Below are 14,857 nucleotides of genomic sequence, written 5' to 3' on the forward strand. Positions count from 1 at the left end.
ACCGCTTCACAGTGCTTTCCAGCCCTCTCTAAGCGGTTTACAGAGTCAGCCTCTTGCCCCCAACAATCTGGGTCCTCATTTGACCCACCTCGGAAGGACAGAAGGCTGAGTCAACCTTGAGCCTGGTGAGATTCGAACTGCCCAATTGCAGGCAGCCGGCAGTCAGCAGAAGGAGCCTGCAGTACCGTACTCTAACCACTGCGCCACCGCGGCGCACTTGAGAGCTGTCTTCCAGTATTTGAGGGGCTGCCCCAAAGAAGTGGGGGGGCAATAAGTTGGAAAATCAACTTATTTTCCAAAGCCCCAGAAGGCAGGACAAGAAACAAGGGATGGAAACTGATCCAGGAGAGAAGCAACCTGGAATTCAGGAGAAACTTCCTAACAGCGAGGACAATGAACCAGTGGAACAGCCCGCCACCAGAAGTGGTGGATCACTGGAGGTTTTAAGAAGTGACTGGACAGTCACTTGTCTGGAATGGTATAGGATCTCCTGCTTGAGCAGGGGGCTGGACTAGAAGACCTCCAGGGTCCCTTCCAGCTCTATTCCGGTTGCTTGATTGAACCAGCGGAACTGCTTGCCACCAGAAGTTGCAATGCAACCCACCTCGTCCTTTTTTTGGGGGGGGGGGGTGTTTAACTCCGGGGAGGCGAAAGGGAGGAAGCAAAGAAAGTGGGGGGGGTGGGGGGTGATCAGAAGGACTTGACTTCCCTCCTCTCTCTCTCTTCCCCCTCCCGTGAGAAAGCGCGCAGGCGTGGGAGAAAACTTTTCCAAAAGTTTTTTTTTTTTCTCCTCCTCCCAAAAAGTTCTTTCCAAAAGCGGCTCTTTTTTTTCTTTCTTTCTTTCTTTCTTTCTTTTTTTTTAAAAAAATGCTGCCAGGGGGAAAAAAAAGTGCGACTCTGGTGGGACTCGAACCCACAACCTTTGAATGACTCCGTCCCAGCCATTGATCTAGAAGTCCAATGCGCTATCCATTGCGCCACAGAGCCCTACGCGCTCTCGCAGCGCAGCCTGCCCGCCCTCTGCTCCGGCCCATAAGCCCCGGCGGAGCGGCTTTCCACCCCGTTCCCCATCCGGCCCTTGCTTTGCATTGGCCTCGCAGGGGTGGGGGGGGGGCGTCCCCCGCCCGCGCCCCCCTCCTCTTTTGCAGAGGGAGGGTCTCCCCCGACCCCAAAGGCGTGGCCCCCTCCCCTCCGCTGCTTTTTCGCGTGCCACTTGGCCGGGTAGTGTGTGTGCATTGGGCGTTGCACGGGGGCCAAGCCCTGGGCGGGGGTCTTTGGGGAGGGGGCTTCTCTTCCCCCTCCTTCTCCCGGGCGATTCTGCAGCGCCCCGCCAACTCCGGAACAATTCGCAGAGGGAGACAGAGAGAGAGAGAGAGAGAGAAAGAAAGAAAGAAAGAAAGAGAGAGAGAGAGAGAGAGAGAGAGAAAGGAAGGAAGGAAGGGGAGAGAGAGAATAGGGAGAGAGAGAGAGAGAGAGAAAGAAAGGAGAGAGAGAATAGGGGGAGAGAGAGAGAAAGAAAAAGAAAGAAAAGAAAGGAGAGGGAGAGAGAGAGAGAAAGAAAGAAAGAAAGGAGAGAGAAAGAGAGAGAAAGAAAGAGGGGAGAGAGAGAGAGAATGGGGGAGAGAAAAAAAGAAAGAGGAGGGGGAGAGAGAGAGAGAAAGAAGGAGAGAGAGAGAGAATAGGGGGAAAGAGAATAGGGGGAGAGAGAGAGAAAGAAAGAGGAGAGAGAAAGAGAGAGAGAAAGAAAGAGGGGAGAGAGAGAGAATGGGGGAGAGAAAAAAGAAAGAGGAGGGGGAGAGAGAGAGAGAAAGAAGGAGAGAGAGAGAATAGAGGGAAAGAGATTAGGGGAGAGAGAGAGAGAAAGAAAGAAAGAAGGAGAGAGAATAGGAGAGAGAGAGAGAGAGAAAGAAGGAGAGAGAGAATAGGGGGAAAGAGATTAGGGGGAGAAAGAAAGAAAGAAAGAGGAGGGGGAGAGAGAGCAAGGAAAGAGAGAGGGAGAAAGACAGCGAACGAGAGAAAGAAAGAAGGAAGGAAAGAAGGAAAGAAAGAAAGAAAGGAGAGAGAGAGAATAGGGGGAGAGAGAGGAAAGAGAGGGAGAGAGCAAGGAAAGAGAGGGAGAAAGAGAGCGAGCGAGAGAAAGAAGGAAGGAAGGAAGAAGGCAAGAAAAGAAAGAAAGAAAAAGAAAGAAAGAAAGAAAGAGAAAGAAAGAAAAAGAGGGAGAGAGGAAAGAGAGAGAAAGAAAGAAAGAAAGAAAGAAAAAGAGAGAGAGAGGAAAGAGAAAGAAAGGAGAGAGAGAGAAGAAACGGAGCGATCCGATCCCCCCTCCCCCATCCCCCCTCCTTTTCCCACCAGGGTGTCGGGGGGGGGCTGGGAAAGCGGGGAAGGACTACAACTCCCGCCGCCCCTTGCGGGAGAAGGCGAGTGCGAGAGCGCCCCCTGGAGGGTCCTCTGAGCTCCGCCAAAGCGCCGAGAGAGCCCGGCGCGGCTTTTCCAGCGAGCATCCCTTCTCCGGCGGCTGCTTCGCAATTACGCCTCCGCCGCCGCCTCCCTTCCTTGCCCTTCGCATGGGGAAGGCTGGGCCAGGCAGGTGCAAGCCGGGACGGGAAGGCAAGAGACGCCGGTGGCTCAGCAGATTTGGGCTTTGCCAGCAGCTGCTGCTCCTGGAGGAGGAGGAGGAGGAGGAGGAGGAGGAAGAAGAAGCAGCGCCCGATCCTGAGCTTGGAGGCTGCTTGCCGCGCAGGGGCTGGACCGCAGCCCCTTGGCTTCCAAAGGGATGCGGGGAACGCCCGAGCCTGGTTGCAGGTGAGTGATGATGGGGCAGGGCTCAAGGAAGGAGGGGGGGTGTCCCTGCTGAAGGGGGTATATGATCATGGGGAACAAAAAAAGGGGGGGGGCTGCACCCCTCCCTTCAAGCCCACCCACCCACCCATCCATTCCACCCACCCTCTCCTATCTTCTCCTCCCCTCCTCTAATGAAATGCACCAATAGCAGCCAAGATTGTAGGGTTGGGGGAGGAGAGAGAGAGAAGAGGTCCCCCCCTTTACCCCCCCTCTTAGGAATTGGGGGTGGGGGTGGGGATAACCCAGTGGTCATCCCCCCCCCCACCAGCCTGGTTCTTCACCCCAAAACGAGACTCTCCTTCCTGGCTTGGGGAGGGGGCGGTTGTATTCTCCATCAGCCCCCCACCCCTCTCCAATGAGGGTGGGGTGGGGGTGTCTGCCAGACCCAGCTGGGGGGGGGCTGCAAGTGAAGAATGCAAACACCCCCCCCCCACGGCCCTTTCCAAGCATTGCAGCAAAATCCTTGGCCTGCTTTACTCGGAAGTAAAGCCCCCCCCACCCCAAAAATTGGGATGAGTATAGGAGGGGGGTGTCTCTTCCAGACCTCTTACGCCGTACGTGAGCTGGTGCCCCGCGTTGGTCTGCTTGTATGCCAAATGCAATAGGCAAGGAGTGTGTTTGTGGGTTTGCGGGTGCTTAATGCCCTGCCGTGTGTGCAGCTTTTGCCAACAAGTCCACAACAAGATTCGGGGGAAAAGGGGAAGGAGAAAAGGGACGAATAGGATGAGGAACGGGGAGCGGGGGTGCGGCCTTTCCCCCCCCACCTCCAATGGGTTTTAAATCATCTTTTAAGCCATCAAACGTGCAGATCAAGACGGCTGGACGAAGCTCTTCTCCGCCCCTGCAGTAGAAAATGCGGGGTGAGGTTGCAAAATAGAGCCCCTTCTCACCCACACCCCCAAAAACTCTGCCTTGCCAGCTTTTACTCCGCAGTCCTTCGGAGCGGCCCGGACTACAAAGCCCATCTTCTCCTTCCAGTTAGGGAGAGAGGTCGGTAATGAATGTTTACAGTTATAAAACAGGATTTATTCCTATCTGCATCGCTTCGGTGCCTTACTTGGAAGGGAGAATAACAGGGTTGGGAAGGGCACCTCGGAGGGCATCTAGTCTAACCCCCTGCTCAAGCAGGAAACGCCCCCTATCCCATATAAACGGCTGTCCAGCTTCTTTAAAACCTCCAGCGATTTAAAATGGACATTTCCCTTCCTCCCTTCCTCCGCCCCCAACAATGATTTCTTTAAAAAAAATAATAATAATTGGCACAATGCAAAGAGTGGGAAGGTCTTAGCCAACACACTTCAATATTTCAAATCACGTTTTACAAGTTTTCTGGGCCATTCCGCCTCTCGTACTTCCGATTTTTCCGCCTGTTGGAAGCTGAAACTTTGCTTCGGCTTTTGCAAGGTCAGAGAGAGAGGGGGGGGGTGGTTGGGTTGGGGGTTTTCTTCCTTCTTATTTGGCGATGTGATGAGAGATAAAACGGTCATAAGTTTTTTTTAAAAAAGCCTCTGGAAATATCCCCTAAGATTTTTCCTGGTGAATCCATGCATAAACCAACATTATTTTTGAGGGTCAGGCAAGGCTAAAACGTTTGGACCCAGTTTGAATCGGGGGTCAAACTTGGCTCTGCCTGGTGGGTTTCAAAAGTTTTGGGGTAACAGGAAATCAGGATCAAACTTGATTCTGCCTGGTGGATTTCAAAAGTTTTGGGGTAACCCGAAATCGGGATCGAACTTGACTATGCCTGGTGGATTTCAAAAGTTTTGGGGTAACCCGAAATCGGGATCAAAGTTGACTCTGCCTGGTGGATTTCAAAAGTTTTGGGGTAACAGGAAATTGGGATCAAACTTGACTCTGCCTGATGGGTTTCAAAAGTTTTGGGGTAACAGGAAATCGGGATCGAACTTGGCTCTGCCTGATGGATTTCAAAAGTTTTGGGGTAACAGGAAATCGGTTCGAATTTGACTCTGCCTGGTGGATTTCAAAAGTTTTGGGGTAACCCAAAATTGGGATCAAACTTGACTCTGCCTGGTGGATTTCAAAAGTTTTGGGGTAACAGGAAATCGGGATCGAACTTGATTCTGCCTGGTGGATTTCAAAAGTTTTGGGGTAACAGGAAATCGGGATCAAACTTGACTCTGTCTTGTGGGTTTCAAAAGTTTTGGGGTAACCCGAAATCGGGATCAAACTTGACTCTGCCTGGTGGATTTCAAAAGTTTTGGGGTAACCCAAAATCGGGATCAAACTTGACTCTGCCTGGTGGATTTCAAAAGTTTTGGGGTAACCCGAAATCGGGATCAAAGTTGACTCTGCCTTGTGGGTTTCAAAAGTTTTGGGGTAACAGGAAATCGGGATCAAACTTGACTCTGCCTGGTGGGTTTCAAAAGTTTTGGGGTAACCCGAAATCAGGATCAAACTTGACTCTGCCTGGTGGGTTTCAAAAGTTTTGGGGTAACAGGAAATCAGGATCAAACTTGACTCTGCCTGGTGGGTTTCAAAAGTTTTGGGGTAACAGGAAATCAGGATCAAACTTGACTCTGCCTGGTGGGTTTCAAAAGTTTTGGGGTAACAGGAAATCAGGATCAAACTTGACTCTGCCTGGTGGGTTTCAAAAGTTTTGGGGTAACAGGAAATCGGGATCAAACTTGACTCTGCCTTGTGGGTTTCAAAAGTTTTGGGGTAACCCGAAATCGGGATCAAACTTGACTCTGCTTGGTGGATTTCAAAAGTTTTGGGGTAACAGGAAATCGGGATCAAACTTGACTTTGCCTGGTGGATTTCAAAAGTTTTGGGGTAACCCTGTCTGTGTGATGAATTTAAGGTCTCGTTGGATACGGGGGAAAACGAGCAGTTGTGTGAATTCAAAAAACTTTAGCTCCGTTAAAGGGGTTAGGAGGTTGTGTGAACGCAGCTGATAGTAAAAAAACGGTGATCCAGAAGATGGGTTGAGAGAGAAGGAAGGGAAATGCAATTACGCTGCTTGCCATTTTTTAAAAAAAAGAGAATTTTTTTTTTAATTTGATTTATATGCCGCCCTTCTCCGGAGACTCAGGGCGGCTTACAATGCGTTAAGCAATAGCCTTCATACTTTTGTATATTTATACAAAGTCAGCTTTTCTTTCTTTCCTTTCTTTCTTTCCTTCCTTCCTTCCTTCTTTCTCTTTCTTTCTCTTTCTTTTCTTCTTTTTTTAAATTTGATTTATATGCCGCCCTTCTCCGGAGACTCAGGGCGGTTTACAATGCGTTAAGCAATAGCCTTCATACTTTTGTATATTTATACAAAGTCAGCTTTTCTTTCTTTCCTTTCTTTCTTTCTTTCCTTCCTTCCTTCCTTCTTTCTCTTTCTTTCTCTTTCTTTTCTTCTTTTTTTAAATTTGATTTATATGCCGCCCTTCTCCGGAGACTCAGGGCGGCTTACAATGCGTTAAGCAATAGCCTTCATACTTTTGTATATTTATACAAAGTCAGCTTTTCTTTCTTTCCTTTCTTTCTTTCTTTCCTTCCTTCCTTCCTTCTTTCTCTTTCTTTCTCTTTCTTTTCTTCTTTTTTTTAATTTGATTTATATGCCGCCCTTCTCCGGAGACTCAGGGCGGCTTACAATGCGTTAAGCAATAGCCTTCATCCTTTTGTATATTTATACAAAGTCAGCTTATTGCCCCCACAAACTGGGTCCTCAATTTACCTACCTTAGAAAGGATGGAAGGCTGAGTCAACCTTGAGCCTTGGAGAGATTCAAACCAGCAGTAAATTGCAGGCAGCTGTGTTAATAACAGGGTGCTTAGACCACTGTACTATCAAGGCTCTTGATAGAATGCATTGATTAAGCATTTTAAAAGGGGGAACCGGCCTTCCTCGCAGTGAACATGCAGCAAATCCAGTTATTGTGTTATTGTGCCATCAAAGAGTTGGCAAGCCTTGTTGAGGGCATAATTTCTGCTTAGCCAAGTAGGGAGCTTTATGGAAAGGCCCGCGGGGGGAGGGGTGGGGGGTAAGGTTGCCCAAGAGCGAAACGCCACCGAAGGCGTGATGGGAAGGCTGAGCATCTAATGTGGGAGAGAAGGGCACGGCCCCGTTGTCAAAAGCAATCCTGGGAAAAAAAATAATAATAAAAATAAAAGGATGCTTCAGCTGAAAAATGAGACGCCTGGTTAGCATATGCAAAGGAAGGAAGGCTCTGCTCGCAATCCTCGAGCGTATTCGTGGAGGTAGCAGCAGAGGACGTGGTTACGGATTAGATCCTGAGGTGGCCTTCAAGAAGGAAGTTTTGGAAGGTCCAGCAAAGCTAAGACACCAGCCCTGGGCAAACAGGTAAGGGAGAGAGAGAGAGAAAGAGAGTTCAAAACTCACTAGAGATGGTGGGAACCATAGAGACGGGAGGGTAAATATTAGAGGAAAAATGAAGATCTTGGATGAGGAAAACTATCTTGAGGTTCCTCTTTCTGGGAGAGGGGAGGGAATGATTTCTAACTGCCATCCTCCCAGGTTTGGGTTCTCCCAAAGGTGCTTTTTTCAAAGGGCAACTGGGCTTTGGTTTTTCCTTGAAGACGTTTTGCTTCTCATCCAAGAAGCTTCTTCAGTTCTTCAGAAGGCAACTGGGCTTTGATTTTCTTTGAAGACGTTTTGCTTCTCATCCAAGAAGCTTCTTCAGTTCTCATCCAAGAAGCTTCTTCAGTCAGGACTGAAGAAGCTTCTTGGACGAGAAGCAAAAGAAAGGAAGAACAAAGTCCACTTGCCTTCTGAAGAACTGAAGAAGCTTCTTGGATGAGAAGCGAAACCTCTTCAAGGAAAAACAAAGTCCACTTGCCTTCTGAAGAACCGGAGAAGCTTCTTGGATGAGAAGCGAAATGTCTTCAAGGAAAAACAAGAGTCCAGTTGCCTTCTGAAGAACTGAAGAAGTTTCTTCTCATCCAAGAACCTCCTTGGATGAGTTCTCATCCAACAAGCTTCTTCTGTCAGAACCGGAGAAGCTTCTTGGATGAGAAGCGAAACGTCTTCAAGGAGAAACAAAATCCGGTTGGCACCTTTGAACCAACCATGACCTGGAGGACTGAGAATCTCCATAGAACATCGAGTTTGGATTGGCGCATTTTTCCCAAATGGAGACATTTTTCCAAACATCGCAGGTCCTAGGACAAAGAACCTTTATTTCTTTATTTATCTGTAACATTGATTAGCCGGGAACTTTTGTGGTTGAGATGTGAAGCCAAGGGGATTTAAAAGGTCCTTTTGTCGATAGGAGAAATATTTTCTCTCTCTCGATTCCAGCAGGATGAAATCTGTCATCTCTTTTTGGGGGGGGTTGCAAATCCTTCTCCCCGTCGTCCCAAGATGCCCCCCGGGGCAAAATCTTTTAATTAATTTTTTCTTTTTTTTTTAATCACACATTTTTAGCCGGTGCTCTTCCTAGCTTTGCCAGCGTGACTTAAATCCTGGTGCTTAATTCGTTTCTAGCACGCCTTGCCTTTTCTTAAAAACTTATTCATCCTGTAAGGAACTTTTGACTTCCCTACTGTAAGGCATGTGAGTTATAAGCCGGGAGAAGGTGTAATTTTTATTTTCCCCAGCGTCGGGTTAAACTCTGCATTTTTCCTGCTTATATATATATATGTGTGTGTGGGGGTGTGTGTTATATATGCATAATGGTTGTCTTTTGAGAGCTGAATGAAATTTCAACGAAATTTCATTTGAACGTATACTGATTACTGTACATTTAAAGCAGGAGTGGCTCCTACTTACCTTTACTACCGGTTTCGCATCGCGCCCGCGTGCACTCTTCTGCACGTGCGCAGATCACCTGTGATGACGTCCGGGTCAGTGGGCGGAGCCTCCCACCGGTTTTACTACCGGTTCTTGCGAACCTGTCCAAGCCGGGGGCAACCCACCACTGATTTCAAGTGACAATAAATTTCTATTCTGTTCTGTTCTGTTCTATTCTATTCTATTCTATTCTATTCTATTCTATTCTATTCTATTCTATTCTATTCTATTCTATTCTACTCTACTCTACTCTACTCTACTCTACTCTATTTTGATTTCTCTTCTCTTCTCTTCTCTTCTCCTCTCCTTTCCTCCCCTCCCCTCCCCTCTCCTCTCCTCTCCTCTCCTCTCCTCTTCTCATCCAGTCCAGTCCAGTCCTTATTCTACTCTATTCTACTCTACTCTACTCTACTCTACTCTACTCTACTCTAATTCTATTTTGATTTCTCTTCTCTTCTCTTCTCTTCTCTTCTCTTCTCTTCTCTTCTCTTCTCTTCTCTTCTCTTCTCCTCTCCTCTCCTCTCCTCTCCTCTCCTCTCCTCTCCTCTCCTCTCCTCTCCTCTCTTCTCCTCTCCTCCTCTTTTCTCCTCTCCTCTCCTTCCCTTCCCTCCTCCTCTCCTCTCCTCTCCTCTTCTCATCCAGTCCAGTCCAGTCCTTATTCTATTCTATTCTATTCTACTCTACTCTACTCTACTCTACTCCTGTCCTATCCTATCCTATCCTATCCTATCCTATCCTATCCTATCCTATCCTATCCTATTCTTTATTTCATTCTCTATTCTATTCTATTCTATTCTATTTTGATTTCTCTTCTCTTCTCTTCTCTTCTCTTCTCTTCTCTTCTCTTCTCTTCTCTTCTCTTCTCTTCTCTTTTCTTCTCTTCCAGTCCAGTCCAGTCCAGTCCAGTCCAGTCCTTATTTTATTTTATTCTACTCTACTCCTATCCTATTCTATCCTTTATTTCATTCTCTATTCTATTCTATTCTATTCTATTCTATTCTATTCTATTCTATTCTACTTACTCTACTCTATTTTTTTACCTTTTGGAATTAAACCTCCTCACCTCCCTGCTCTTTTCACAACCCCCCCCACCCCCCGAAGACTCACTATTTGAAAAATTCCACTTTAGGAAGAGAAAGTTGGATTTTCGCAGCGCTATTTCTTCAAGACAGGCACTGGAAAGCCTTTGATGTGATTTACAGTGAAATGAACCGCCAATAAATGCAGTGGAATGTTTTTATTATTAATATACTGAAATGAAGACTTATTATTAGTTTAACTTAATTAACGTAATAGTTTTAGTTAAAGTCTTTCATTTGATAGCAATTTTTTTTTTTTGCTGTCTTTGCCATTTTAAAATTTGCCGGCTGGGTTGAAGTCTCAACTTCCGACTTTAGAAAGTCTTTTAGAAAGTGTTTTAGAAGAACAGAGAAGGGACCTTGGAGGTCTTCTAGTCCAACCCCCTGCTTAGGCAGGAAACCCTACACTACTTCAGACAAATGGTTATCCAACGTCATCTTAAAAACTTCCAGTGTTGGAGCATTTGCAACTTCTGGAGGCAAGTTGTTCCACCGGTTAATTGTTCTAACTGCCAGGAAGTTCCTCCTAAGTTGCTTCTCTCCTTGATGAGTTTCCACCCGTTGCTTCTTGTCCTGCCCTCAGGTGCTTTGGAGAATAGCTTGACTCCCTCTTCTTTGGGGCAGCCCCTGAGATATTAGAAGACTGCTATCATGTCTCCCCTGGTCCTTCTTTTCATCAAACTAGAAATACCCAATTCTAGCAACCGTTCGTCATATGTTTTAGCCTCCAGTCCCCTTAATCCTCTTTGTTGCTCTTCTCTGCACTCTTTCTAGAGTCTCCACATCTTTTTTACATCGACTTTTGACATTTGACTTTGCTGGATTTGGTGTTGATATTCAGCTAAGAAAGGTAGAATTGTATGCTGGGCCTGCTTTATTTAAAATAAGATTCTTTTGGCGTGGTGGCTCAGGGGCTAAGACGCTGAGCTTGTCGATCGAAAATTCGGCAGTTCGGCAGTTCGAACCCCACGGATGAGCTCCCGTGACTTGTCCCAGCTTCTGCCAACCTAGCAGTTCGAAAGCACGTAAAAATAAAATGCAAGTAGAAAAATAGGGACCACCTTTGGTGGGAAGGGAACAGCGTTCCGTGCGCCTTTGGCGTTGAGTCATGCCGGCCACATGACCACGGAGACGTCTTCGGACAGCGCTGGCTCTTCGGCTTTGAAACGGAGATGAGCACCGCCCCCTAGAGTCAGGAACGACTGGCACATATTTGCGAGGGGAACCTTTACCTTTTAAAGTAAATAATAGACATGTGAGTATCTACCTTTCAGAAAATTGAAACGAGCCCAGCTTGGGAGCAAAGGTTTTACCGCTGCTATTTTCTGAACCTCCTAAAGTTGGAAAGATCGATCCTAATCAATCTTTATTACCGTCATAACCAGCATAAAGATTGGAGATCAACGTGACTATTTCAGCGATGACCAACCAACGAAAAACTCAAGGGGGATCTTATCTTGCATAGCATCTCCCCTCATCAAAGAAAACCAGAGTCGTCATCATAATTAAAAGATAATAATTATTGTAATAGCGGCTGTCGTGTCCTGGAATGCCTTTGGACTTTTGACCTAAATCTTTGGACTTTTTAAACTCTCTTTTTTTTTTTTAAATCAGGTGATGAGCCTAACAGAGTTCTCTCTATTTGGGGAAAGCGAAGGGAAGAAAGAAGCGAAGGAAAAATTTTACTAATCGGAGGATTAACTACGATCGGGAGCCTGCCTTTCTCACAGTACGTTGCATCCAATTAAATACGGTTTGTTTGTTTTTTTCAAAATTTATTTATTTATTTATTTTATTTATTAGTTCGATTTATATGCCGCCCTTCTCCGGAGACTCAGGGCGGCTTACAATGTATTAAAATTGATTTTAAGAAGAAATGTAGCAAAGAGAGATGAATTCATCCAGCTGAAAAGAAATATTTGCGCTGGATTAATTCTATCTGCATCGCTTCGGTGCCTTACTTCATAGAATAACAGGGTTGGAAAGGGGACCTCAGAGGTCTTCTAGTCCAACCCCAAACCGGATAAAGAGCTGTCCAGTTTCTTCTTGAAAACCTCCGGTGACTTAAAATGGGATTTTTTTTCTCCTGTTTTTTTTTTTTTTTCCCCTTCCTTCCTTTTTCTTTCAGGCCAATATGAAGCGTTGGGTGAGCCTCCTTTCATTCTCCGTCATTTTCCGGCTGTTTTTTGACCTGCCTTGGGTTCAAGTTGTGCCGGCCCTTTTCATATTCTACTTGGGCTCCGGTGGATGGAAATTCCTCCGCATTTTCGCCAAGACCATCAAACGAGATGCTACGTAAGTCACACCGTTTCTTCCGTCCTTTCCCTTTGGATACTAGGAGGCCTCCCTGAAGCCTCCCGGGGACGATAACGGGCTGCCGGGGGGGGCATCATACACCCTCTGTGCCCCATTTTGGGCCTAGTAGGCCTCCCTTACCTGGGAGCCAAAATGGGGCACGTGGGGACTCCTGGGAGAGGAGGGGCCAGCCAGCAATTTTCGCCCGAACCGGCCCTAACCAGCCCGAACCGGCTGAATCCCATCACTGGATACAGGTAGTCCCTGATTTACGACCGCAATTGACCCCAAAATTTCTGTTGCTAAGGGAGGCAGTTAAGTGAGCTTTGCTCCGCTCTACGACCTCCCTCGCCACCGTTGTTACGTGAATCCCTGCAGTTATTCAGCTAGTCCCAGGGTCGTTAAGTGAATCTGGCTTCCCCCCCTTGACTTCGCTCGTCAGAAAGTCGCAAAGGGGGAATCACGTAACCCCGGGACACTGCGACCGTCATAAATACGAGCCAGTTGCCAAACATCTGGATTTTTAATCACGTGATGCTGCAGCGGTCGTAAATGTGAAAAACGGTCATTTTCGGGGTGCCGTTGTAACTTTGAAATGGTCCTTAAACGAACTGTTATAAGTCAAGGACTACCTGTAAGCCAAATCTTTGCCGGCATTCTCTCTGCGCCATAAAACTGAGCTTGTTTGATAACCAGGTTTAAGGAAAAATGACTTTTGGGTATTAGCGGTTAGAAAATAGGCACAAAGGAACAAAATAATAATAATCTTGATTTGACTTTGAAAAACAAAATCAAGCTGCTAAGTTTGGGAGAATTCCTTTTCCTTGTTTGGTTGCATTTCCCATTTTATTTTTGTTTTTCCAACTGGGTGCTGGAAAAGAAGAGCAAAGAGGAGAAAATGGGCTCGAAATGTTATTTATTTTCGCATCCGCATAACCTTCGGCATGGTGTCCTGATTTTCAGGGGTTATTGTGTTTATTTATTAACTCTCCCTCTGCAAAATGACTTTTGGGTTTGGGAGAGGGAAAAATACAAATGCAGAGTTGAAAAGGCACGAAAAGGCAGATTCAGGAAACGCTGACAGATATCATCAGCCCAGTGTGGGCTGCCTGCGCGTCGAACGCCTTCTCAATTAGGAATGTCGGTTAATCGGTTGGCAAAGCACGTCAGAAAAGGTGGCCGCTCTGATTTCCTGAGGCAGGGAGTTCCGCAGGCTCCCCACGGAAGCCTTTTCCTTTTGCCTGAAATGCAAGGTAGACTTGGCAGAAAACTGAACGGGGGGGGGACTGATGCCAAAAGAGCCGACGGCTTTATCTCTTTCGGCTAAAATTTTTTAAAAATGTGGCTCGTGATTCGTTCTCGAGACAGCTACCAAATCTTCCCAGAAGACCCATTTTGTGTCACACTGACCCTTATTAAAGCCTCCCCCCCCCTCCTGGCCATCTTTCTTCCCGGACGTGCCTATTTTCCACCACAACCCCCTTAAAGCCGATGCCAAGGAGTCGTATTCTTCTGGCCCGACCAGTTTTTCCGGCAAAAATAAAAAAAAAAATAAGAAGAAGAAAAGCTGAGAATTTGCAACGCCGCAGAGATTTGAACCTGGGAACTGGTAGGCGCCACAAAAGGCGTGCCGACTGCTGTCGGACGGACGCCAGGGGAAGCCGACAGCCGCAATCAATTTGTGTAGGCCGGGCCACACGTTGTGCAAGACTTTTTTTATTTTTTTAATTCATCAGCAACCGACAGTTGCATTCGCCACGGCTCTTCCGCCGAGGCTGTTCCACCCGCTTTTCGACATGGAACTGGAGGCGTGGGGGGTTTTTTGTGCGTGTGTTGTGTGTATTTGTGCACTGCACTGCACACTTGCTAAGCTGTGGTTTGGAGGTGCATGTTTGGGGGGTGGGGGGTTGACGATGAGTGATTTCCTCTGCGGAGTTTCCAGCGTCTGGGAAAAACCTTGTCCAAAGTTGACAATAAAAAGTTGTATTCACTGAACTCTAAATGCTGGAGGCGGGGTGGGGAGGGGCTACTTTGAGGCTGTCTAGACTCACCCCCTGGCCAAGGCGAACAATCCAGAACGAGACTCTTTTCTGGCCCAGCTCCTGTTGAAAGTTCTTGACCCTTCCTTCATTTCGAGACAGGATTTAACTTAAATCTCTCTTTCCGTAAGTGGTGTTTCCTAATCCAATTTAGTGGCATCATCAGTGTTAAGACGGGAATGAGGTTTGGGGCGAAGCAGGGGAGGAGGAGGAGGAGGAGGAGGAGGAGGAGGAGGAGGAGGAGGAGGAGGAGGAGGAGGGGAAGGAGAATGAATGTGCTTGGGGTGCTTGGTGATCTCTAAGCTTTGTGGTTTTCTTGCAGACGTCTTATGACCCTACTAAGTAGCATCATCAGTGCTAGAAAGGAATGAGGTTTCAGGGGAAGGGGAGGAGGAGGAGGAGGACTGTGGGGTGCTTAGTGATCTCTGGGCTTGGTGGTTTTCTTGCAGACGTCTTATGACCCTACTAAGTAGCATCATCAGTGCTAGAAAGGAATGAGGTTTCGGGGGAAGGAGGAGGAGGAAGAGGAGGAGGAAGGAGGAAGAAGAAGGAAGAGAACTGTGGGTGCTCTCCGAGCTTGGTGGTTTTCTTGTAGACGTTTCGTGACCCAACTAAGTAGCATCATCAGTGCTAGAAGGGAATGACAAGCTTCTCAGGTGAGAAGCGAAACCTCTTCAACGAAAAACCAAGCCTGTTGCCTTCTGAAGAACTGAAGAAGCTTCTCAGATGAGAAGCGAAACCTCTTCAAGGAAAACCAGAAAGTCCAGTTGCCTCTTGAAAAAGCACCTTTGGGACAAGAATGACTGAGAATCTCCATAGACATTTAACTTGACCCTTCTGCATTTT

At 47.0% G+C, this 14,857-nt stretch overlaps 1 protein-coding gene and 1 non-coding gene across 2 annotated transcripts in view; one reads left to right on the plus strand and one right to left on the minus strand.

Annotated features, from left to right (window-relative positions):
* Window positions 1–892: 892 nt before the first annotated feature.
* TRNAR-UCU (transfer RNA arginine (anticodon UCU)) lies at window positions 893–987 on the minus strand. The gene is made up of 2 exons: window positions 951–987; window positions 893–928 (listed from the first exon to the last, which is right to left on the minus strand). It is a non-coding gene; the product is annotated as a tRNA-Arg (tRNA).
* Window positions 988–1,316: 329 nt separating this feature from the next.
* SLC27A4 (solute carrier family 27 member 4) overlaps window positions 1,317–14,857 on the plus strand; it is a 32,405-nt gene continuing 18,864 nt past the window's right edge. Inside the window, exons 1-3 of the mRNA XM_087879527.1 lie at window positions 1,317–2,802; window positions 11,292–11,406; window positions 11,806–11,972. Of these exons, the coding sequence (XP_087735653.1) occupies window positions 11,812–11,972 (161 nt within the window). The 5' untranslated portion in view covers window positions 1,317–2,802; window positions 11,292–11,406; window positions 11,806–11,811. The remainder of the gene's footprint in view (window positions 2,803–11,291; window positions 11,407–11,805; window positions 11,973–14,857) is intronic.

Source organism: Pantherophis guttatus, chromosome 16, assembly GCF_059756535.1.
Source record: "Pantherophis guttatus breed Tessera chromosome 16, ASM5975653v1, whole genome shotgun sequence".
Classification (NCBI taxonomy): Eukaryota; Metazoa; Chordata; class Lepidosauria; order Squamata; family Colubridae; genus Pantherophis; species Pantherophis guttatus.